The 25,741-nt window shown below is 43.3% G+C and overlaps 1 protein-coding gene across 17 annotated transcripts in view; it reads right to left on the bottom strand.

Moving 5' to 3' along the window:
- The window catches only part of ptprfa (protein tyrosine phosphatase receptor type Fa), a 370,993-nt gene that overhangs the window by 101,476 nt on the left and 243,776 nt on the right, over nucleotides 1-25,741 (bottom strand). For 6 of the 17 annotated variants that reach the window (XM_045687724.1, XM_045687725.1, XM_045687723.1 and 3 more), the window contains 8 exons: nucleotides 21,738-21,749; nucleotides 14,074-14,343; nucleotides 11,244-11,389; nucleotides 10,761-11,002; nucleotides 10,317-10,510; nucleotides 9,423-9,556; nucleotides 8,903-9,047; nucleotides 1,867-2,172 (listed from right to left, as the gene is read on the bottom strand). In XM_045687724.1, the coding sequence (XP_045543680.1) occupies nucleotides 1,867-2,172; nucleotides 8,903-9,047; nucleotides 9,423-9,556; nucleotides 10,317-10,510; nucleotides 10,761-11,002; nucleotides 11,244-11,389; nucleotides 14,074-14,343; nucleotides 21,738-21,749 (1,449 nt within the window). The remainder of the gene's footprint in view (nucleotides 1-1,866; nucleotides 2,173-8,902; nucleotides 9,048-9,422; nucleotides 9,557-10,316; nucleotides 10,511-10,760; nucleotides 11,003-11,243; nucleotides 11,390-14,073; nucleotides 14,344-21,737; nucleotides 21,750-25,741) is intronic. The other 11 variants (XM_045687726.1, XM_045687730.1, XM_045687732.1 and 8 more) reach the window with 3 other exon arrangements.

The following is a 25,741-nucleotide window of genomic DNA, read 5'->3' as shown; positions in this document are numbered from 1 at the left end:
TGGTAACAGTAGTGTCAGTAGTGGTAACAGTAGTAGTAGTAGTAGTAATAGTAGTAGTAGTAGTAGAAGCATCCCTGTGCAGGGTTAGTGTCAGTAGTGGTAACAGTAGTGTCAGTAGTGGTAACAGTAGTAGTAGTAGTAATAGTAGTAGTAGTAGTAGTAGTAGAAGAATCCCGGTGCAGGGTTAGTGTCAGTAGTGGTAACAGTAGTGTCAGTAGTGGTAACAGTAGTAGTAGTAGTAGTAGTAGTAGAAGAATCCCGGTGCAGGGTTAGTGTCAGTAGTGTGGCCAGAGAAAGAGGGCCTTGCCTGGCCAGAGAGAGGTAGAGATAGGCTGTTGGGGAAAGTAGTAGTAAAGGCTAGGAGTTGAAAGCAGTAGCGTCAGTAGTAACAGTAGTGTCAGTAGTGGTAACAGTAGTAGTAACAGTAGAAGTAGCATTAGTAGTAGTAGTAGTAGTAGGAGTAGTAGTAGTAACAGTAGTAGTAACATTAGTGGCAGTAGCGGTAACAGTAGTAGTAACAGTAGAAGTAGCCGTAGAAGTAGTAGTAGTAGTAACAGTAGTAGTAACAGTAGTAGTAACATTAGTGGCAGTAGCGGTAACAGTAGTAGTAACAGTAGAAGTAGCAGTAGAAGTAGTAGTAGCGGTAGCAGTAGTAGTAACAGTAGAAGTAGCAGTAGAAGTAGTGGCAACAGTAGTAGTAACAGTAGTGTCAGTAGTAGTAACAGTAGTGGCAGTAGTGGTAACAGTAGTAGTAACAGTAGAAGTAGCAGTAGAAGTAGTAGTAGTAGTAGTAACAGTAGTAGTAACAGTAGTAGTGACAGTAGTGGCAGTATTGGTAACAGTCATAGTAACAGTAGTGGAAGTAGTGGTAACAGTAGTAGTAACAGTAGAAGTATCAGTAGTAGTAGTAGTAGTAGTAGTAGTAGTAGTAGTAGTAGTAACAGTAGCGGCAGTAGTAGTAGTAGTAGCAGTAGTGGTAACAGTAGTAGTAACAGTAGTGGCAGTAGTGGTAACAGTAGTAGTAACAGTAGAAGTAACAGGATAAGTAGCAGTAGCAGTAGTAGTAACAGTAGTAGTAACAGGATAAGTAGCAGTAGCAGTAGTAGTAACAGTAGTAGTAACAGTAGTGGCAGTAGTGGTAACAGTAGTAGTAACCGTAGTAGTAACAGTAGAAGTAGCAGTAGTAGAAACAGTACTAGTAACAGTAGTTTCAGTAGTGGTAACAGCAGTAGTAACAGTAGTAGTAACAGTAGAAGTAGCAGTAGTAGAAACAGTACTAGTAACAGTAGTTTCAGTAGTGGTAACAGCAGTAGTAACAGTAGAAGTAGCAGTAGTAACAGTAGTAGTAACAGTAGTGGCAGTAGTGGTAACAGTAGTAGTAACAGTAGAAGTAGCAGTAGTAGTAGTAGTAACAGTAGGTGTAACAGTAGAGGTAGCAGTAGTAGCAGTAGTAACAGTAGTAGTAACAGTAGTGGCAGCAGTGGTAACAGTAGTAGTAACAGTAGAAGTAGCAGTTGTAGTAGTAGTAGTAACAGTAGCAGTAACAGTAGTAGTAACAGTAGCAGTAACAGTAGTAGTAACAGTAGTGGCAGTAGTAGTAGTAGTAGCAGTAGGATAAGAGTGTCTGCTGCTAAATGACTAAAATGTAAATGTAATAACAGTAGCAGGGCTGGTTTAGTGCTAGGAAAGTAGTCTCCAGCCTGACCACAGCAGAGAGGCCAAACAGAGGCAGAGACAGGCCAGGGGACAGCAGCAGCAGTAGTAGTAGTATTAGCAGTAGTAGAGACCCAGGACCAAGCTGGATTAGTGCCAGAAGTGCTTCCCCAGGGAAGGAAGCCCCAGTCTGGGGCCCAACAATGGACGTACCATCCTCCTTGGTCCTGATCCTGACCGCGGGGCTCTCTGGGCCTGGGCCTACGTCCGTGTGAGCCCTGACCCACACCTGGTACTCTGTCCACTTCTCCAGGCCCTCCAGGATGTAACTAGAAACATCTGCCCTGATGCCTGAAACCTTGTGGTGCTCCAGGTCCTCACCGGTGGCGGCCTGGTAGGCCAGAGAGTAGCGGACGATGTCCCCATGGCGGCTGGCTGCAGGGGGTGCCACCCAACTCACCTTGATGCTGGTGGAGCTGAGGCTCAGAAGGTGTACCTCCTGGGGCGGGGCTGAGGGGGCTGGAGGAAAGGGGGGGACACATGGAGGTGGTTGGGGGGTCAAGCAGGAGGGATGGGAGAGGGATGGAACACGAGTGCATCCCAAATACCACCCTATTCCCTCTATAGCACACTACTTTTGACAGTGCACTACTGTATAGGGAATAGTGTGCCATTTTGGATGAACTACAGGCCTTCTGGACTGGGAGGAAGAGCTCCATATACTGTAGTCTGTAACTCCGTACCAATGTGCTTTAGAGTAATCATGTGTGGAAGGCAGTCTGAAATTTGTTTCTAAATGAGCTATAGTAGGTGTGTAGTTTCTAAATGAGCTATAGTAGGTGTGTAGTTTCTAAATGAGCTATAGTAGGTGTGTAGTTTTAAATGAGCTATAGTAGGTGTGTAGTTTCTAAATGAGCTATAGTAGGTGTGTAGTTTCTAAATGAGCTATAGTAGGTGTGTAGTTTTAAATGAGCTATAGTAGGTGTGTAGTTTCTAAATGAGCGATAGTAAGTGTGTAGGTGTGTAGTTTCTAAATGAGCTATAGTAGGTGTGTAGGTGTGTAGTTTCTAAATGAGCTATAGTAGGTGTGTAGGTGTGTAGTTTCTAAATGAGCTATAGTAGGTGTGTAGTTTCTAAATGAGCTATAGTAGGTGTGTAGTTTCTAAATGAGCTATAGTAGGTGTGTAGTTTCTAAATGAGCTATAGTAGGTGTGTAGTTTCTAAATGAGCTATAGTAGGTGTATAGTTTCTAAATGAGCTATAGTAGGTGTATAGTTTCTAAATGAGCTATAGTAGGTGTGTAGTTTCTAAATGAGCTATAGTAGGTGTGTAGGTGTGTAGTTTCTAAATGAGCTATAGTAGGTGTGTAGTTTCTAAATGAGCTATAGTAGGTGTATAGTTTCTAAATGAGCTATAGTAGGTGTATAGTTTCTAAATGAGCTATAGTAGGTGTGTAGGTGTGTAGTTTCTAAATGAGCTATAGTAGGTGTGTAGTTTCTAAATGAGCTATAGTAGGTGTGTAGTTTCTAAATGAGCTATAGTAGGTGTGTAGGTGTGTAGTTTCTAAATGAGCTATAGTAGGTGTGTAGTTTCTAAATGAGCTATAGTAGGTGTGTAGTTTCTAAATGAGCTATAGTAGATGTATAGTTTCTAAATGAGCTATAGTAGGTGTGTAGTTTCTAAATGATCTATAGTAGGTGTGTCGTTTCTAAATGAGCTATAGTAGGTGTGTAGGTGTGTAGTTTCTAAATGAGCTATAGTAGGTGTGTAGTTTCTAAATGAGCTATAGTAGATGTATAGTTTATAAATGAGCTATAGTAGGTGTGTAGTTTCTAAATGAGCTATAGTAGGTGTATAGGGGTTTTGCTTCTACTAAAGATGTTTATTTTATTTTATAGTATCTCACAATTCTCCACAGTGCAGAAGAAAAAGAAAATGTAAAACAGGCATATAATAAAAATGAAAAACAACTAAACGCATAAACAACACACAATATGAGTAAAAAACATGTTCCAGAATATCACAACCCAGGATGAACAAGGGGAAGGTAGTGAGTGGGTGGGTGAGGGATACTGAGGCACCACTGTGTAGAAAAGAACCTTTAACATGCCTGCTTGTGATTTGGCAGCCAGAGCAGTGAGGAAGCCGGACACAATATGCTTTCAATATGAGTCATGTTTGGTTGGTTGGTGTTAAAAGGCTCATCCTTGACAGGCCATTCCTTCCTTTAGAATACAGACGCCCAAGTGATTAACAGAGTTCAAATACAGATAAAGGCAGAAAAAACAGAGCATGTGTCTTAAACGTCAACCTATTCCATATGGCCCTGGGAAAAAGTAGTACACAATATAGGGAACAGGGTGCCATTTGGGAAGCAACAGAGTAATTCCCTGCTGTTCAGCTGAACCTTTATGTGTATATTCATGAGGGAGTCGATGAGAGTTAGAGAATCTATGTGTGGGAGACAGAGTGAACAGATATGTTTCAAATAGGAACGGAGTTGTAAGAAACACAAAAAGATAGAGAGAAGCAGAGAGATATATAGCTATAAAAGAATGCAAATAACAGATAAAGGGCCAGACAGATCATATGACATGGTGAATGGGGGAGTGAGAATATTGAGGACAGATATACTGATAGAATTGTGAAAGTGATTTGGAGAAGCAAGGGGAATAGAGCAGAAAGCGTGAAAGAGCAGCCCTGCTGGACTCTTTGCCGTGGCAGCACCTTTCTTGAAATGGCGACTCAGTGGCTCTGTGTGTCAGTGAGCAGGCAGATAAGAGACTGACTTCAGAGAGAGGGAGCGAGAGAGAGAGAGGCCTCATTTTAGGGACCTCTGTTCCTATGGGAACCAAAGCCCTGTATGGTGTTTGGGTCTGCGTCCTAAATTGCACCCTATTCCCTGTTTAGTTGACTAATTTTGACCAGGATCCACTGAAGTAGTGCACTAAATAGGGTGTCATTTGGGAAACAACATGGCTCTCCCTTTTCCACACAGGAAGGCTTTCACAGCTGACAAGTAAAACAAATGGCTAAGAATAAGCTCTGATTCCTTTGGCAAACCTGTCATAAATATTTCAGCTTCCAACCCCTAGATCTCCTGGAGACACCACGCTCAGCGCTGTGAGGGGAGCAGAGAGGAGGCTGAGGTGTGGCGGAAGGGTCTGGTTAAGTGCTAAAAACTCGATTAAGGGGGAGCTGTTCAGCGTTATTAGCGTCGGTTAGGTGACAGTGATTGTGTTGGTGGATGCCGAGGCCATACATAAAGACGTATAGTACAGTACGGTGCCATGTTTCATTATAAACTATAATAACAAATGATGGTGACATTTATGATGTAGCCGTGCCTTCTGTGCAGCAGTCTGTTTTAGGTTGCTCGGTTCTGCATCACAATGGAAATGAGCATGTTTTGTATCTATGTACTCAGTGGAATGTGACACACTGGGTTTATCATACTATTTGTCAAAATGTGCAATGGCCTATGGGCAGTGGTTTGTTATCGACTGACTGCAAATAGGGACAAGGAATGTTCCTCACATTGCTGGCATTTACAGTGCCTTCAGAAAGTATTCATACCCCTTGACTTATTCCACATTGTGTTGTGTTGCAGCCTGCATTCAAAATAAATTACATATATTTTTTCCCTCACCCATCTACACACAATACCCCATAATAACAAAGATAACACATTTATTGAAAATAAAATACAGAAATATCTCATTTACATAAGTATTTACACCCCTGAGTCAATACATGTTAGAATCACCTTTGGCAGCGTCTTTCTGAGCCTCTAAGAGCTTTGCACACCTAGATTGTACAATATTTGTAAATTAATATTTAAAAAATTCTTCAAGCTCTGTCAAGTTGGTTGTTGATCATTGGTAAGGCAAGGGCTGATTTCAAGGTTTTACTGCTAACCTACAAAGCATTACAAGGGCTTGCTCCTACCTATCTTTCCGATTTGGTCCTTCCGTACATACCTACACGTACGCTACGGTCACAAGACGCAGGCCTCCTAAATGTCCCTAGAATTTCTAAGCAAACAGCTGGAGGCAGGACTTTCTCCTATAGAGCTCAATTTTTATGGAATGGTCTGCCTACCCATGTGAGAGACGCAGACTCGGTCTTAACCTTTAAGTCTTTACTGAAGACTCATCTCTTCAGTAGGTCCTATGATTGAGTGTAATCTGGCCCAGGAGTGTGAAGGTGAACGGAATGGCTCTGGAGCAATGAACCGCCCTTGCTGGCCGGTTCCCCTCTCTCCACTGGGATTCTCTGCCTCTAACCCTATTACAGGGGCTGAGTCACTAGCTTACTGGTGATCTTCCATGCCGTCCCTAGGAGGGGTGCGTCACTTGATTGGGTTGAGTCACTGACGTGGTCTTCCTGTCTGGGTTGGCGCCCCCCCTTGGGTTGTGCCGTGGCGGAGATCTTTGTGGGCTATACTCGGCCTTGTCTCAGGATGGTAAGTTGGTGGTTGAAGTTATCCCTCTAGCGGTGTGGGGGCTGTGCTTTGGCAAAGTGGGTGGGGTTATATCCTGCCTGTTTGGCCCTGTCTGGGGGTATCATCGGATGGGGCCACAGTGTCTCCTGACCCCTCCTGTCTCAGCCTCCAGTATTTATGCTGCAGTAGTTTATGTGTCGGGGGGCTAGGGTCAGTCTGTTATATTTGGAGTATTTCTCCTGTCTTATCCGGTGTCCTGTGTGAATTTAAGTATGCTCGCTCTAATTCTCTCTTTCTCTCTTTCTTTCTTTCTCTCTCTCGGAGGACCTGAGCCCTAGGACCATGCCTCAGGACGACCTGGCATGATGACTCCTTGCTGTCCCCAGTCCACCTGCCAGTGCTGCTGCTCCAGTTTCAACTGTTCTGCCTGCGGCTATGGAACCCTGACCTGTTCACCGGATGTGCTACCTGTCCCAGACCTGCTGTTTTCAACTCTCTAGAGACAGCAGGAGTGGTAGAGATACTCTCAATGATCGGCTATGAAAAGCCAAATGACATTTACTCTTGAGGTGCTGACTTGTTGCACCCTCGACAATTACTGTCGAGGGTGTTATTATTTGTTATTATTTGACCATGCTGGTCATTTATGAACATTTGAACATCTTGGCCATGTTCTGTTATAATATCCACCCAGCACAGCCAGAAGAGGATTGGCCACCCCTCATAGCCTGGTTCCTCTCTAGGTTTCTTCCTAGGTTCCGGCCTTTCTAGGGAGTTTTTCCTAGCCACCGTGCTTCTACACCTGCATTACTTGCTGTTTGGGGTTTTAGGCTGGGTTTCTGTACAGCACTTTGAGATATCAGCTGATGTAAGAAGGGCTTTATAAATACATTTGATTTGGTAGACAGCCATTATCAAGAGTTGCCATAGATTTTCAAGCCAATTGAAGTCAAAACTGTAACTAGGCCACTCAGGAACATTCAATGGCGTCTTGGTAAGCAACTCCACTGTATATTTGGCCTTGTGTTTCAGGTTATTGTCCTGCTGAACGGTGAGTTTGTCACCCAGTGTTTGTTGGAAAGCAGACTGAACCAGGTTTTCCTCTAGGATTTTGCCTGTGCTTAGCTATATTCCGTTTCTTTGTATCCTAAAATACTCGCTAGTCCTTGCCGATGACAAGCATATCCATAACATGATGCAGCCACCATCATGCTTGAAAATATGAAGAGTGGTACTAAGTGATGTGTTGTGTTTGCCCCAAACATAACGCTTTGGATTCAGAAAATAAAATACATTTCTTTGCCACATTTTTTGAAGTTTTACTTTAGTGCCTTATCGCAAACAAGATGTATGTTTTGGAATATTTGTATTCTGTACAAGATTCCTTCTTTTCACTCTATTTAGGTTAGTATTGTGGAGTTACTACAATGTTTTTGATCCATCCTCAGTTTTCTTCTGTCACAGCCATTAAACTCTATAACTGTTTTAAAGTCACCCTTTACCTCATGATGAAATCCCTGAGCAGTTTCCTTCCTCTCCGGCAAATAAGTTAGGAAGGACACCTGTATCTTTGTATTGACTGGGTGTTTTGATACACAATCCAAAGTGTAATTAATAAATTCACCATGCTCGAAGGGATATTCAATGTCTGCTTTTCAAAATTATTTTTTACTCATCTACCAAGAGGTGCCCTTTTTTGCGAGGCATTGGAAAACCTCCCTGGTATTTGTGGTTGAATCTGTATTTGAAATTCACTGCTTGACTGAGGGACCTTACAGATAATTGCGTGTGTGGGTTACAGATATGAGGTTGTCATTAAAAAATCATGTTAAACACTATTATTGCACACAGTGAGCCCATGCAACTTATTATGTGACTTGTTAAGCACATTTTTACTCCTTAACTTATTTGCCATAACAAAGGGGTTGAATGCTTATTGACTCAAGACTTTTCAGCTTCTCATTTTTGATCAATTAGTAAACAATTCTACAAACATAATTCCACTTTGACATTATGGGGTATTGTGTGTAGGCCAGTGACACAAAAGTTCAATTTAATACATTTTAAATTCAGTCTGTAAAAGTGGTAAAAAAAAAAGGAAAATTGCACAGCATGGTGTCAGCTAGGATGAATGCTGTGCAAGAATGAACTACCTGACTGGCTCACTTTCCCATTGAACTTGTCATCTTTCTTCTCGAATCCGCAGAACATAAAATAATAAAGAGATGTTAAGACATGATATTTAGTGTTTTCATATTTTAGTATACACTTTACATACTAATGCGAAATTCCTGTTCTTCGAAAACTTCTCACAAAAACAAGCGTATCTCTGTGAAATGTCCACGAACCACTGAGCGTATTATTTTCAAATTGTTCCTTTAAGATCAGGTGGGTTAGAGGTGCAGGCTTTAAAAGATGACCAGTCTTCTTCCTGTGGTAAGTGGGTAAAAGAGTCAGTGCTTTATCTGGTAAGTGCCAAAAGAGGAGGACATTTTCACAGATTCTTACTGCTCTGGCCTCAATTCACAAGCTCTGTAGAAGTCAAAGACCTGTACTTTAGCATGCTTTCAAAATAAAGAAAAACACAATTACTCAACTAACAACTGACCGCAAAATATGACCTACCTTTATGACCTACCTTTTGCCCACCTGGACTCCGCAGAAGAAGAAAAGGCCATCATTTGGGTCTGGGCATTGGGGTGTGGACCAAAAACAGACCCTATTGTCCAACAGTAAGTCCAGCTCCAAGTAAAGAGAGGTCAAGAACGGTAAGTTTGGGTCAGGGAGTTGGGGTACAGTACTTACTGGACTGGGCAGTCCTGGCCTCGATGGGTTGGGTGTAGACGCCCAGGCCCATTTCAGAGCGAGCAGCCAGGGAGAACATGTAGAGGGTGTCTGGCTTCAGACCCTCCACAGCATAGGACCCCGCTGGAGGGAAGGTCACATGGAGCTGAGGGAGAAAATAGGCAGAAGAGACGTTAGTAAAAGTCTCGGAATCCAGGAGCCAAAAACAAATCTTGTGTGCCCTAGCTAGCTAGCTACTCTATTCATGTTTATGCCTGTCACGAGAGAGTATTCAAAAAGCACAATGAGAAAAGTAGATATTGTAATCCCCAAAGTTAATATGTACCACGTTCACATAAAAGGTACACAAAGTAGGAATTACTTATTGGATCCTTGCTTGCATTTGCAACTCCTGAAAGACAACAAACAGAGTAAAGGATAACAGAAACATCTATGATTTTCCGTTTTCCTTCGAGACAGATAACAATATTCCTGGAGAAGACGGATTGTATTATCAGTTAGGATATTATCAGCCATTTACCTTGTTGCCAGAGTTAGCCTCCCAATACATTAGTTCATACTTGGTGATCTGGTCCTGGACAGGCCACAGCCACGACAGCATGATGCGGGTGTCCAACTCTGCCTCGGCGTCGAAACTAGATGGCTGGGCTGGTACTACAGGCAGGGAGAAAGAGAGATGAAACACTGCTCTCAGAATACATAGGGGTTACATCCTTATTCTCCTAAAGCATGCACTCCTCCCCATCTATTGAAAAGCATCGGAATATCTTACACCAGTTATTTTCTACCCACAAAGGGAAGTGCACACTTTAGACAGACGGGTAAAGAATTGAGACAAAGTGAATCATATAGACTATTGCAGAGTCTGTAGACATGCTGTGAGACACAGGTGCTGTGCTTTTACTCTGTTATGGCGCTGAGACAGCGGTTTCACAAATATCAGAAATATACAGAACACTTTCACAAGTGGCTACAATATACCTTTAAAATCTAGAGTAAGTCTACAGTACAGAGGAAGCCATTTCAGATGAGCGTGTCTGCACTACAAAATATTCTGGGGCACTTCATCACTTTATCACTTTTCTTCTCAGAGGTGTCAGAAGAGGAGGAAACTGTGGAGTAGACATGTTCCACGTTGTACTTTGAGGACACAGTAGATAATGTCCTTGTGGATGTGGATATTCACTCAGTGAAAAGTGAAACCTCTATTGAGGAGACTTGGCCTACAGCTGAAACAGACCTAACACACAAAGTGCACCCTGTTTTATACTTTACAGTGTACACTCACCACCTAGGTAGTGTCCCTTCTTCATAAGTAACAGTGTCCACTCGGCTCTCCCCAACTACATAAGTTGTACATGCCACCACCTAGGTAGTGTACTAGGTAGTGTACTACTTCAGAGTGTCCGCTCACCTCCCTGCTGGGTCTTGACCTGCAGTACATCAGAGGGAGGTCCGTCCCCTACAGAGGTGAACCCCAGCACCCTGAGGCTGTAGGTGATATCAGTGGTCAGCCCTGAGATGGTGGTCAGCCTGCTGTCGTCAGTGTTGTGTTTCTGCCAGCCACTCAGTGGGGCTCTGAGGTCCGAGCTGTAGTACACCCGGTACCTGAGGAGAGGGTTAGAAAATCAATCAATCCATCAACAACGTTTACAAAATGAAACTAAAATATACACATATTTGGCAAAGCATCAGACGAAAGGACATGTTATATCAACCTAGGTGTATGAAATGTATTCATGCTTTATGAAGCATATAGGACTTATAAAGGGTTTATGAAGGCTTCAATAATATTGCTCAGTGGGTTAGAGCATGGTCAGAGGTTCAGAGGGTATTATATATTAATATAATATCTTACCCTCTGATCTGTCCATTAGGCTCCTCAGGCGGCTCCCATTGGACCAGCATGGTGGAGGCGCTGAGCATGCGAGCCTGTACAGCCAGCGGTGGAGAGGAGGGAGCCTGCTCACTGGTCCTGGTGTCCACGAGGCTGCTGGGAGGGCCACGCCCGATGTTGTTCACCGCCATGACGTGGAACTCGTACTCTGAGTAGGGGCTGAGCCCTCCGATGCTGTAGCGCGTGGTGGCTACTCCGTCCACCTAAAATAGAATGATAATATGATGATAATTCAGCAGACTTTTATCCAAAGTGACTTACAGAACTGTCAACATTGACCCTGACACATATATTTAATATTTGTGGCCTACGCAGGAAGAGAACCCACAACCACGTGGGAATTGAAATCACAACCATGTGGTAATCGAACCCACAGCCCCATACTCTAGCTGTTGCTAGCCCCATACTCTAACACACTGATCCACTGGAATCATTGGACCGCACCTCCTGGAAGCTGTTGTCAGAGACCTTGGCCCGGTACTGGATGACGTAGTAGGACACGGGCTCAGGGTTCCCAGAGTCCCAGGTCAGGGTGACGCTGGTGGCTGTGGTCTCCGTCACGATCAGGGAGGTGGGGGGCTTGGGCAAGGCTGTCAGACAGACCAGGGGAAGGGAGAGTAATACACCGTTCATGGAAGTTTACAACAGCAAAAAGATACATTTCTGTTTTAATGGACAATAAAGTATACTATTCTATTGCATTGTATTCTACTCTATTCTCTTGATTTTCTATTATATTTTATTCCATTCTATTCTACCATCCTTCATCCAGTCCTGCTAACATAATACTACAAATAAAGGCCTTAAATAGGTTGAAAGTGCTCTATCTCACTAATGCAGGCCCCAGAGCTGTGAGCAGCAACAACAGTGAAAAGAGCGAGAAGGACAGCACTCACATCCTATCAGTCAATCACTATTCAGAAGCCTGTCTCTTTCAGTCCCTCACCTGTCACTGGAGGGGCCAAGCCAGCCATGTTCATTATCTCTCAAAGCAAAGTCTCTCACCCAGTGTGACACCCACTCTGCCTATTCACAGGCAAAACACCAACCATTCAGAACACACTCTCACTCTCTCTCTCGCTCTGAATAGAAAGCCTATTCTCTCCTTCTCTGCTATCTAGGGCAAAACTTTCTCCTTCAATTAACCTGCGAGTCTTGAATAGCGAGATGAATAGAGTAATGTGTATTTTCTATTTTAATTTTATTTATATATTGATCCAAAAAAAACTATTTCAGGGCTTGAGGCTTCCCTTTGGCAAAATGAAAAATGTGTTCAATGTGAGGTAAAGGAGTATCAATACAACATTATAATATTAAGAGTCTAAAGATACTGAAGAATAGTTGGTGTTAGTCTGATATAAATAACCCAAATAGAAAGTAGACTCAAGCAGACTGACTCAATGTAAAATGGAGTGAAATTAACCGAAGTTATCTGGATGGTTTTGTGTTAGGATTTCTTGTGGTGTTTTTCAATTATTTGACATTCTATGGAATTGCAAAGTGACATATTACATAGCATATATGAGTATAATATAATACTATTGTGTTCTACATTGGCATAGCGTTTGACTTTGAAACACAAGATGTACATCCTCACGGTAATGGTAATGTACACGCTCTCCCAGGTTTTCCTATTTCCATCGCAAATGGAAAGAGCATCATTGTAATACAATTTTGGCTGAAAATGGTTGCTAAATCACTTTTGTGTTGTATATGATAGTACTGCTGTCAGAGTCCAAATGGATCTGCTAAAGTAAGAGGCGTTGGAGTGTAAAACAGGGAGAACAGCTCGCCTTGCAGACGTCAGACGGGCATTAGCAACCGAGAGGTATTAGAGCAAGAGAACAACCTCATACAGCTGCAGCGCCTGACTCCCGACGCCTTTCTCCACATCTGCTATTACTGGCTCCATCTCAAATAGGACCCTATTCCCTATATAATGCACTACTTCTGACCAGGGCCCATGGGGCTCTGATCCAAAGTAGTGCACTGTGTAAGGAATAGGGTGCCATTTTGGACGGAGGCATTATTTTTCTTTGAACAATGTGAACCCTCTAAAGTATTACTCTGAGTGCTGAGTGATGTTAAGATAGATGACGTTAGATGACGTTAGGGCCTTATATGCAGAATAGTTATTCATCAGTAGGAGTCTCTAGAGGAGAGAGAGCCTCTACCAACACTTGAAATATCCCACCATCTGGAAACACTGTAAGTGATATCATGAGCTAATTTGGGGAGTTTTTGGATATGTGTTTATGTATTTCCCTTACCGTATTATTTGCTTTTTGATAGTCATATTGTGTTTGTTTAATATTGCCATAGGACCCCACTCATTCTCAAAGTCAGCAGTGAAGAAGTAGACTTCCCTCTGTTCAAAACTCATCTTTCATAAAACTAATTGAGATTCTCTCTAATAACTCTAGTGAATTAATGATTGATTAGACTAATAGGTATTCAAGCATCACAAATACTCACACTGATATTATGTGTTGTTTCAGTGAGTGCAAATAACAATTCCTAGGAGAATGAACTGACTTCATTTTCTCTCCATATTTCATGGCTGCTCAACTCACCTCAGAGAAAAGGAGAGATAAAATGACTTGTTTTTTTTTCAAGCATTTCACATGTAACTAACAAAGTTGTCTATTACCAATTATATTTGGAATCATTAGTCTATAGCTAAGCCCCTTATTTAAAAAATGTACATATTAGATACAGTGGGTAGGCCTATTTCCTGAAAGCACGATCACTTTGTAATGGGAACGTAAACTCGAGATGCTTTGCTAGCTACAGTAGTTTGTCATCGTTGGTTTTTCCGGAAAGAAAAATCTCAGCCATGTTGAATTATTGATGAGAATATTAATGCATGCACTGTCATCTGGTGTCTGAGGGATTAGTCATTTAAATAAGACCCCTTTACCAGACTCTCTCTGAGACATATAGACAGATGACGAGACGAGAAACAAAGACTTCTGTAGTAAAACTTAAAATACAGTTTGAGCTATAGCTTACAAAGATTTGATAGTGCAGTCGAAGACATGGAGAGACATACTGTACCCAAAATGTCTATCTTATATTCATCTTCACTATAAAATATCTCAGATGGATGTTGATCTGGATCGTGATCCATCTGTTCATTTTGGATGTTGACATATTGATCTTAAATGAGGGCTACTTTTCTAGATACCCAACTTAGCTAATTCACTGCATCCCAGGCACAACAGACAGTCAAAATCCCAAACAACCTCTCTCACACTTTTCCCAGCCCTCTCACCTTTGACAGTGATCTGCGCGGTGGTCTCGATCATGCCGAGTGACGATATCGCCACACAGCTGTAGTTGGCAGACTGGAGGATGTTGGTGACCTCCAACACGTTCCTCCCAATGGGCATCTCTTCCTCCTTGGTCAGCTCTTCTACACCCATCATCCACTTGACGTAGGGCATGGGCGCACCCACTGCCACGCACGTCAGGTTCACGCTGCCACCCGGCATCACCTCATGGTTGGTGGGCGGGATGGAGAACCGGGGTGGCACACGGCGCACTGCAGGTGGAGAGCAGAGGAGGGTGAGTGGGCAAGGAACTGGAGGTTTGATGGGGGACAATGCATGGGCGGCTGGGAAAGCCTGATACCTTGATAGTCAGGCCTGGCTGTCGCTGTATGCTGTTCTCTGGGACAGTAGAGGCATACGGCAACCCTGCTATAGTTAGTTAGGGTGGGAAACTTCAGCCAAATCATGTACTACATATATCTATTACGCAACTTTCCTCCCCTTTCATGTTATATTTGGGGAAAAAAGGCTAAGGCCTAAAGCTGGATTTCTCATGAGTGCATTTGGATTTCCTGCTTTGATATGTGGGTTAAGACGCACCTGGAGATAGATCCTGCTGCTGCTAGTCTAACGCTTCCCTGCCATATTCAGAGTTACCAAGCTAACTACCACTCGTTCTGTCTCTAAGTGTGAGTGAATAGAACAGGCTTCTCCATTGTTATCTCCCATACAGCATTAGAAATCCCCTTAAGTGCTGGGAAGTACAGCTCATTACATCTGACTTAATGCTGCAACGCTACTCTCTCTGTATGCATTAAACATACATAGCTCAATGGCATAGCAGATAAAGTGCTCACACACCCCTTGAATGGGAAGGCTAAGAATGGTCACGAAATGTGACTCACAAAGTATCATTTAAGCGCAAATTGTGAATATTCCAGCTGTGAGGGGCTTAGATGGTGGCTTACGGTCTTTTCACCGGGTAGAAGGGGAGAACTACATGCTGTGTCAGATAAACAGGGAGAGATGTAGAGGATTATGACAGATCTGACCTGCATCCCAAATGGCACCCTGTTCGCTATTTAGTACACCACTTTTGATCAGAGCCATATGGGCCCTGTTCAAAATGTGTGCACTACATAAGGAATAGGGTGCCATTTGGGACAGATCCTTAGGCTTTCACACTGAATAACGTTTTCACTTTGCACTGCCTGACAACTTAAATGAAACACAGCAGGGTATAGCTAGTGTTGTATAATTTGGGAGCGGTACTTCTTTGAACAAAGAAACTGAAAGAGGATTCTGTACTATGCACACATAATGTCTTCCTTTGGCTCAATCACGTACAGTATTTAAGTTAATTGGTTACAACCAAGTGAATAATAACTTAGAGAAATAAATGTTCAGTATTTGCATGGGCTCAGTCAGTCATTCAATAAGTGAGACGAGAGGAGATAGTAATCTTGAGAGAGAACATAGTGGTGGTGTTGGAGGTCGTCCTCTCTCTAAATACAAGCCCTGCATTGTCTATCTGCTGGGACCGGCTGGGAGGAAGCCTGGGAGTAGAAAAGAAGGACGGGAGGGAACCATAAGGGTCTGTGATACAGATGGTTGACATTAACACGGATTCCCACGGAGACTGGCCTTGCCTGAGAACGTGACGTGGCGGACAGAGGGAACGACAGAGGGTGGAAGAAGGGAAGGAGGAGAGGAGAGAGAGAGAGAAAAAAAATAGATAGAGAGATAGTGAGACGAGGGGAGAGGGCTGGCTCTAGGCCAAAGTTATGGGCCATTCCGTTTAACGTTTTAGAGTGATCTCAAGTCAAAATCTCAGAAAGAGGAAACTTTTTAAAAGTCGAGTTGCAAAACTTTTAGATGTATCAGGGTGCCACTACTGCCAATCTCATATTTTACGACTGTATTTCTGTTGCTATAACCTCACAGAGCGGTTGTAAATCATCCTGCAGGTGAAGCACAGCAAGCAGCCAAAACCAGGCCTTGACGTTTCAATTCTCAATTGATCTCCCAACACACACAGATCTGCAGGAACTCGCATTAAGACACCCGCAAAACTATCCCCTTTCAGACAGCGCTGAGACTCTTGATCATCAGTAAGCAGCAGTATGATACTGTCTGAGAATGAGACCTATAAATAACTAACGTTCCCATTTTCATCTCCCTTTGAACAGGAAAGATCCAAGGTTGCAGCAAAACACCGAACCAAATGGCACCCTATCCCTTATATAGTATACTACTTTTAACCAGAGCCCAATGGGTTCTGTTCAAAAGTAGTGCACTATGTAGGGAATAGGGTGCCTTTTGCGATGTAGCCAGAATTTAATTTGGGAAGCGGGAGGAGAACTCTGTAGCAGACCTCTGTTTTGTGTTTGAAGATAAAATAGAGGCAATATTATTCACATCACAACTCTCTTAAAAACGGTGTTTATCATCATGACAAAGAAATGACTTGCTTATTTCCTTACCACAGCAAAATGATGCAGGCAGAGTAGTAATATAGTACTTATTCTAGGGCCCACCAGCCCTGGCTGGTCAGCAGATAGATCTCTCCATACTGGGTTTAAAAACAGGCAGGGGACCAAAATGGTCGTTTTTTCCCCTCTAATACAAACAGCTCAGTTTTATGTGACTTGAATGCTGCATGGGGTGTGAGGTGAGGTTGCTATTCCTCTTTCACTCTCTCTCCCTCCATCTCTAACCCCCCCCCCCCCAGAACTGAGAAACATGAAGATAACTACCAACTGCGGTGCATTATGGGTAGCTAAAGCACCTGGTGCTACACTAACACAACATAACAAAATCCCTTTTTCATTAAGCCTATGTCTTCTACTGTATTCACCTTACCTTACCTAAGCCGAGACTTAGATTTTGTATGCATACAGTGCATTCAGAAAGTATTTAGACCCCTTCACCTTTTCCACATTTTGTTATGTTATAGCCTTATTCTAAAATTGATTAAATCCATTTTTTTCCTCATCAATCTACACACAATACCCCATAACGACAAAGCAAAAACTGGTTATTTGAAATTTTTCAAATGTCTAAAAAATTCCCTAATTTACATAAGTATTCAGACACTGCTATGAGACTCGAAATTGAGCTCAGGTGCATCCTGTTTCCATTGATCATCCTTGAGATGTTACTACAACTTGATTGGAGTCCACCTGTGGTAAATTCAATTGATTGGGCATGATTTGGAAAGGCACACATCTGTCTATATAAGGTCCCACAGTTGACAATGCATGTCAGAGCAAAAATCAAGCCATGAGGTCGAAGGAATTGTCCGTTGCGCTCCGAGACAGGATTGTGTTGAGGAACAGATCTGGGGAAAGGGTACCAAAATATTTCAGCAGCATTGAAGGTCCCCAAGAACACAGTGACCTCCATCATTCTTAAATTAAAGAAGTTTGGAACCACCAAGACCCTAGAGCTGGCCGCCCGGCCAAACTGAGCAATCGGGGGAGAAGGGCCTTGGTCAGGGAGGTGACCAAGAACCCAATCGTCACTCTGACAGAGCTCCAGAGTTCCTCTCTGGAGATGGGATAACCTCCCAGAAAGGCAACCTTCTCTGCAGCACTCCACCAATCAGGTCTTTATGGTAGAGTGGCCAGACAGAAGCCACTCCTCAGTAAAAGGCACATGACAGTCTGCTTGGAGTTTGCCAAAAGGCACCTAAAGGACTCTTAGACCATGAGAAACAAGATTCTCTGGTCTGATGAAACCAAGATTGAACTCTTTGGCCTGAATGCCAAGCATCACATCTGGAGGAAACCTGGGACCATACCTACGGTGAAGCATGGTGGTGGCAGCTTCATGCTGTGGGGATGTTTTTCAATGGCAGGGACGGGGAGACTAGTCAGGATCGAGGGAAAGATGAATGGAGCAAAGTAAAGAGAAATCCTTGATGAAAACCTACTCCAGAGCGCTCAGGACCTCAGACTGGGACAAAGGTTCACCTTCCAACAGGACAATGACCCTAAGCACACAGCCAAGACAAAGCAGGAGTGACTTCGAGACAAGTCTCTGAATGTCTTTGAGTGGCCCAGCCAGAGCCCGGACTTGAACCCGATTTAACATCTTTAGAGAGACCTGAAAATAGCTGTGCAGCAACGCTCCCCATCCAACCTGACAGAGCTTGAGAGGATCTGCAGAGAAGAATGGGAGAAACTCCCCAAATACAGGTGTGCCAAGCTTGTAGTGTCATAACCAAGAAGACTCGAGGCTGTAATCGCTGCCAAAGGTGCGTCAACAAAGTACTGAGCAAAGGGTCTGAATATTTATGTAAATGTGTTATTTCAGTTACATTTTTTTATATACGTTAGCAAGAATTTCAAATAACCTGTTTTTGCTTTGTCATTATGGGGTGTTGTGAATAGATTGATGAGGGGAAAAAACTGTTTAATCAATTTTAGAATAAGGCTGTAACGTATCAAAATGTGGAAAGAGTCAAGGGGTCTGAATACTTTCCGAATGCACTGTATGTGTGTGTGCATGCATGGATGTGTGCCATGTGCACAATCTATGTATGCACCAAACCTTAAATAAAGTCTGAGTGTGATTTATTCAAGTCACGAAAACACTGAGATTTTGAGATGTATACATCTATTCCTCTGTAATCAATTTGAGGCCAATGGTCGAGTGACTCAGAGCTTTTCAGAGGAAATGCACCAATGTGTTAGATTGGAGTCTGCAAGTTGTCAAAGTGACATGCTGGGCAGCGCAGGGCATAGAAGGAGGAATTAGAGCAAGCCAACATTAGTCACTGTGTACATTATTAGAAGGATGAGGAGGTTGGAGGTTACCCATGGACATGGAAAATGGTCACAAAATGGTTAGTGTTGATTTGCTGACTGAGTGAGTGACTCAGAAAGGTTATAACAAGGGGTTATCTTGATTATTATTGGCTATGGAGGCGGTGGTACAGGTCAAAGGATAAAGGTCACCAGAAAGTGGTGGAGGAAGAGAACTAATGTCATCCTCCACGCAGTAGAAGGGAGCAGGAGAACGCCGTGGGGTTTAGTCACTGGTTTCACAGGAAGCAGTTTTAGTATCAGAGGAAGTAGTATCAGCAGTAGCAACATGAGAAGCTGTCAGTTATAATGCAGACACACTCTTATCTTCATTGGCATGCCACAGAGAGAGAGGGGGGAGAGAAGGAGGGAGGGAAGGAAGGATTTGGGATTGGAAGCAGAGTCCTGATAAAGAAAAGGTAAGGATTTGGAGCTGAGGGCGGTAGGGGGTGGAGGGTGTGGGGGGGGGGGGTGGAAGCACAATCGTTGTTGCACACACATTTTTGGCACACAGATATTGTCAAGCAAGGCATGCAGCAGCCCAGGCACAAGGCAAACAAAGCATCAAGCACATTACTAGCTAGCTACATAGCAGCTACGATCATGATGCCATGCTTGAGTGATCACACAAAATGGTTCTATAATAAACAATAACACAACTATCCCTGAAGTAATTTACAGACCAACTCAAATTCCTTGTCTTATCGATGCCAGTAAAACTATTGGACTTCAGTTTGCCTGCCTGCGGAGGTACTGCAAGACCACACTGTATTGACTAAAAAGGGATTCTACTGACCGCTGTACAACCAGTAAACAAAACAAACAACAACATTAAGATGTCATCTGGTTACAAGATGAGCTCCAGGTCCAACAAGAGGTTCTCATCCATTCTTTATACTCTGTGCTGGGATCTAGGAACAATGGTCTACCAACATCACATAGAAGAGAGAACCAACATTTCTCACCAAACAGTCTCTTCAATACTATGGGTTATGGCTTTGGAAACTCTGTGACAGAAACTTTGACATGGGAATGCACTTTGACATGGGAATGCATTATGTAAGCATAATGCTCAATTAGATGTGTAACACACAATGCAAGCATTAATGTGTACTGATATACAGTACAACATATTGTATATCATACATTACATGGACTTTGAACATTTCTCTATTCTGACTAATTGTCTTCTGACAAAGCTACAAACATCCAGAAAGCTACTTCTGTCATCTGTTTGGAGCAGATAGAATGGAGAGTTGAGATTCCTAGCCAACTGAACTGGGAAAAGAATATATTGGCAATGAGAGGAGGCAGAGAAACAGATAACAGCATCTCCTGCGGCTCCTTCTTTATCAATGAAAGTAACTAAGTAAGTATTTCTGAATAATACAAAGGAGAGGAAGGAGTTGGTTATCTAGCCAAAATATAGTCCTTTATTAGAGAAAAGGCATGAGACTGTCTGGGATTATTGGGAGGTAAATTGTTAGCATGGACCTCCATTTTGGGAAGTGCCCTAGCTGATGTGTGAGTTGGCAGGAGGGTCAGGTGGCTGAGACGGTTTGTATCTATCTCCCCTACAGAGAGACAGCTCCTCAGCTCAGCTTTAAGTTTGAAAAGACAGACTAGAAAAAAAAATGGGAAAACACACTGGATCCTTCAAATAAAGACAAAAACATAGTTAAAGAATAATGATCCTCCTCTCCTCCGTAGTCTCTCCGTCACCCTGTTTTTCTCTGCTCTCACTGTTCTGTGAACTAAATCTGGAAGCCCAAATTGAATACTGATTCCAAAATAAACAATCAAAGCTGATTTAGCCCGTTTAAACATTCGAAAACTCTGAAGGCTTTTCCCAGTTAACCAGAATAACACAAGACTCTCTCCTAAATAGGTTAAGCGTTCCAGGGTGGTTGGAAAAAAGGCAAATATTGAAATGTGATATTTTATGTAAATAGTTCTGATCTCTTAAGCTTCAGGTAACATCCCTATATGTGTTCCCTGACCCCAGGATTAATATTAGACCATGAGAAACCACACGGCTGGTGTCGAAATAATACAAGACCTGACCGTTGCGTCACTCAGAGCCCACACGCTCCTCATTTTCAAGATATCATAAACAATGGATATAGCCAAGGCTGCAATGCTTTCTACTGATAGCCTATTGTTACTCCCTAGATGAGAAAGAAATCCACATCCAACCCCTATTCATGATTCAGCATTGAGTGAGTATCTTAGATAGGGCAAAGTGAAGGTATGATCCTTATGTCTCTGTATTCTCTAAGATTGTATGGTGGAGAGCTATGCTACCAGCTGATGTAGGTGGATGAGAGGTAACAGAAGGTGAGTGGTGCATTCAGTTAGATTAGTGAGAGCCTGTGGGCAGCAGAGATGTGAGGGCTCAGGCCCCATGAGGCTCTGGCCAAAAGTAGTGCACTATATAGGGACTAGGGTGCCAATTTGCACACAACCATGGTTGGACGGACGGTGGGATGGAATAGACACACCCCAGGTGAGGTGAGGAACACCTGAGAAAACAAGGTCCAGACTTGACAGACTGAAGCTAACAGAGAAGACACATCCATGCCAGGCATATTCAAAGACATATAACAGTGTAGATGGTTGAGGGTGGAGGCAAGCAGCATAGCAGCGGTATGGTTGAGGGGTAGGGACAAGGTAGGAGATGCACATAGGAGGTTCAGGTTGGTAAAGGCAGGTAGGTTCCTGAGAGGCCCATCAGGCCGGGACGGGCCTTGGCACCCAGCCTGATGCCGTGGATGCTGCCAGGCTCCAGTCCGCTGACCCTGGGTGCACTGTGGGGTACCGGAGGAGAAGCAGGAAGGTGAAGAGTGAAAGAAACCAACCTTCTCGTTGATCTGAGAGGATTTGGTCAGGTTCGGATTGTTTTTTGGATGGCGGGGTGCGATGATGATGGAGGGAATAAACATAAAAGAGAAAAAGAAAAAACAAGAAGATAAAAAAGAGGAGGAAGAGGAAGAAGAAGAGGAAGAAGAGGAGGAAGACAAGGAGAAACAAAGAGAGTAAAACAGGCAAATAGTTCCGCTTATCCATAAAAGAGAAAGTGAAGAGAACACCATGGAGACAAAAGCCAGTGCATTGATACACACACCCAAAGAATACACATAGCAACATCTCTCATACAGTACATACATGAATATAAACACAACACAACACACACACACACACACACACACACACACACACACACACACACACACACACACACACACACACACACACACACAAAGAATACACATAGCAACATCTCTCATACAGTGCATACATGAATATAAACCCAACACAACACAACAAAACACACACACACACACACACACACAATCACACCAACTCCTCCCTTTTCCTGACTACTCTCATGCCCTAAGCCCCTCCCTTCCCATCATGTACTAAGATGGAATTACAGAGTCAGGGGCTACATCCCAAATGGAACACTAGTTCCTAGAAATCACACTAGTTTTGACCAGTCAAAAGTAGTGCACTATAAAGGGAATAAGGGTGTCATTTGGGACACAGGCAGAGTCTTCCTGGCTGACAAGCGGACTTCATTATGCACACAAAACTGACAGTGTCCTGCCGGTAGCTAAGTCAGGCCACATTTACTCTGCCCATTGACTCCCTCTTTGCAGAGCCACTGAGGAGAGCAGAGAGAGGCTGGGTGTGAATACAAACATCACTGACGTCACTGACTCTGAACTAGTCATACACTGAGAGTCAGAGACTCACACGCAAAATGGCCTGACCACAGAGCTATACACTGACCACAGAGCTATACACTGAACCAGAGTGCTATACACTGACCAGAGAGCTATACACTGACCAGAGAGCTATACACTGACCACAGAGCTATACACTGACCACAGAGCTATACACTGACCAGAGAGCTATACACTGACCAGAGAGCTATACACTGACCAGAGAGCTATACACTGAACCAGAGTGCTATACACTGACCAGAGAGCTATACACTGACCAGAGAGCTATACATTGACCACAGAGCTATACACTGACCACAGAGCTATACACTGACCAGAGAGCTATACACTGACCACAGAGCTATACACTGACCAGAGAGCTATACACTGACCACAGAGCTATACACTGACCACAGAGCTATACACTGACCAGAGAGCTATACACTGACCAGAGAGCTATACACTGACCACAGAGCTATACACTGACCACAGAGCTATACACTGACCACAGAGCTATACACTGACCAGAGAGCTATACACTGACCAGAGTGCTATACACTGACCACAGAGCTATACACTGACCACAGAGCTATACACTGACCAGAGTGCTATACACTGACCACAGAGCTATACACTGACCACAGAGCTATACACTGACCACAGAGCTATACACTGACCACAGAGCTATACACTGACCACAGAGCTATACACTGACCAGAGTGCTATACACTGACCAGAGAGCTATACACTGACCACAGAGCTATACACTGACCAGAGTGCTATACACTGACCAGAGAGCTATACACTGACCAGAGAGCTATACACTGACCACAGAGCTATACACTGACCAGAGTGCTATACACTGACCAGAGAGCTATACACTGACCAGAGTGCTATACACTGACCAGAGAGCTATACACTGACCAGAGAGCTATACACTGACCAGAGAGCTATACACTGACCACAGAGCTATACACTGACCAGAGTGCTATACACTGACCACAGAGCTATACACTGACCACAGAGCTATACACTGACCAGAGAGCTATACACTGACCACAGAGCTATACACTGACCAGAGAGCTATACACTGACCAGAGAGCTATACACTGACCACAGAGCTATACACTGACCACAGAGCTATACACTGACCAGAGAGCTATACACTGACCAGAGTGCTATACACTGACCAGAGAGCTATACACTGACCAGAGAGCTATACACTGACCACAGAGCTATACACTGACCACAGAGCTATACACTGACCACAGAGCTATACACTGACCAGAGAGCTATACACTGACCAGAGTGCTATACACTGACCACAGAGCTATACACTGACCACAGAGCTATACACTGACCACAGAGCTATACACTGACCACAGAGTACTGTATAGTGTATCTAAAGATGATATGCTTTATAGATGTAGTTCCTTTGTATTAAAGACTGTTTCTAACCTAGATCTATTCACGCACGCACACACGTACACAACGCGCGCACACACACACACACACACACACACACACACACACACACACACACACACACACACACACACACACACACACACACACACACACACACACACACACACACACACACACACACACACACACACACACACACACACACACACACACACACACACACACACACACACACACAGGAAAAAAAGAACACAAATCACACACAAACACGTTTCAGAGAAACTCAGAAAACCCCAAGGCACATGAAACCTTGAGTGAAACTAAGGCAAACCACATACAGACATGAGAAAGCACACAGACAATGGTAGACTTCTTTTTCATAGCAGGATAAGCATTTGTGAAATGAACGCTCCCATATACAGTCTGTGTATATGATACAAGAACACCGGTGATCAGAAAGAAAAAGTTGAGAGAGACAGACAGTATAAAAGGAAGAAGTACAGATTTAGAAGAGAGAGAAGAAAACCATCCCTCTTCACACACACACACACACACACACACACACACACACACACACACACACACACACACACACACACACACACACACACACACACACACACACACACACACACACACACACACACACACACACACACACACACACACACACACACACACACACTCTATTTCAGGCATCAGAATGTGCAAAGGAAATGACAACCCTGGTAAAGTAGAGCACACACCTGGAGAGACAGGAGTTAGACCCGTTCAGACAAGAACACATTGTACAGATACAGAAACCAGTAAGAAAACAACACACAGGAAAAAGCCTGGTAGTCGCGACCTTAATGACTTCAGTTGTAGGTTTAGTAGAGTGATATTTCAGCACAGCGTATAAAGTTTTTTTTCTCTCAAATTATTCAACAATAAAGTAAAACTCCATGGCAACGCATAATGGACTGAGGGATTTCAGTGAAAAATCCTCCTATAGAATATGCATCATTTTTTCAGTGTAAGGAACACTTAAAAATACTATTTGCGTTCTCAAAGGTAATTTCTCTCTCCAGGGTGAGATGTAATCTGCTCTCACACACACATTGCACGCACACATACACATGCACATATTGCAGGATTGTAACATGTGCACAAGCACACGCACACACAGAAGCAACCAACTACACAACCTCTTACTCAGTCACAGGGCATGTGCAGGCTGATTACAGAACACTCATACATATATTAAATGCCATTCAGCAATCGGACCAATGCTAAATCTGTATATTCCCTGCGACTGCACACCCTCTGCCATGTGGTCCGAGTTAAGGTATGCGTCCCAAATGAAACCCTCTGGTCAAAAGTAGTGCACTATAGAGGGAATAGAGTGTAGGGGATATGGTGGCATTTGGGACATAACCCAGATCAAAAGGGGAGCGCAGCAGGATATAATCTCCTCTACATGTCTTTTATATGAGTTTTCTTCCTTATCACTGAATGGGTCATGTATGTAATCTGGGCAGGTTAGCGTTTACCGTCATGAATCTTGTTCTGGAGGCAGCTCTGCAGAGTGGTCACTAGCTAGCACAGCCACAAATTCAAACAATTTTAAACCTAACCCTAACCTTAACCACATTGCTAACCCTAATGAACCCTAATGTTTAACCGTAACCTTAAATTAAGACCAAAAAGCTAATTTTTCATGAATTTTT

Source organism: Salmo salar, chromosome ssa10 (genome assembly GCF_905237065.1).
Source record: "Salmo salar chromosome ssa10, Ssal_v3.1, whole genome shotgun sequence".
Taxonomy (NCBI): Eukaryota; Metazoa; Chordata; class Actinopteri; order Salmoniformes; family Salmonidae; genus Salmo; species Salmo salar.
This window is presented reverse-complemented; position numbering and strand designations above follow the sequence as displayed.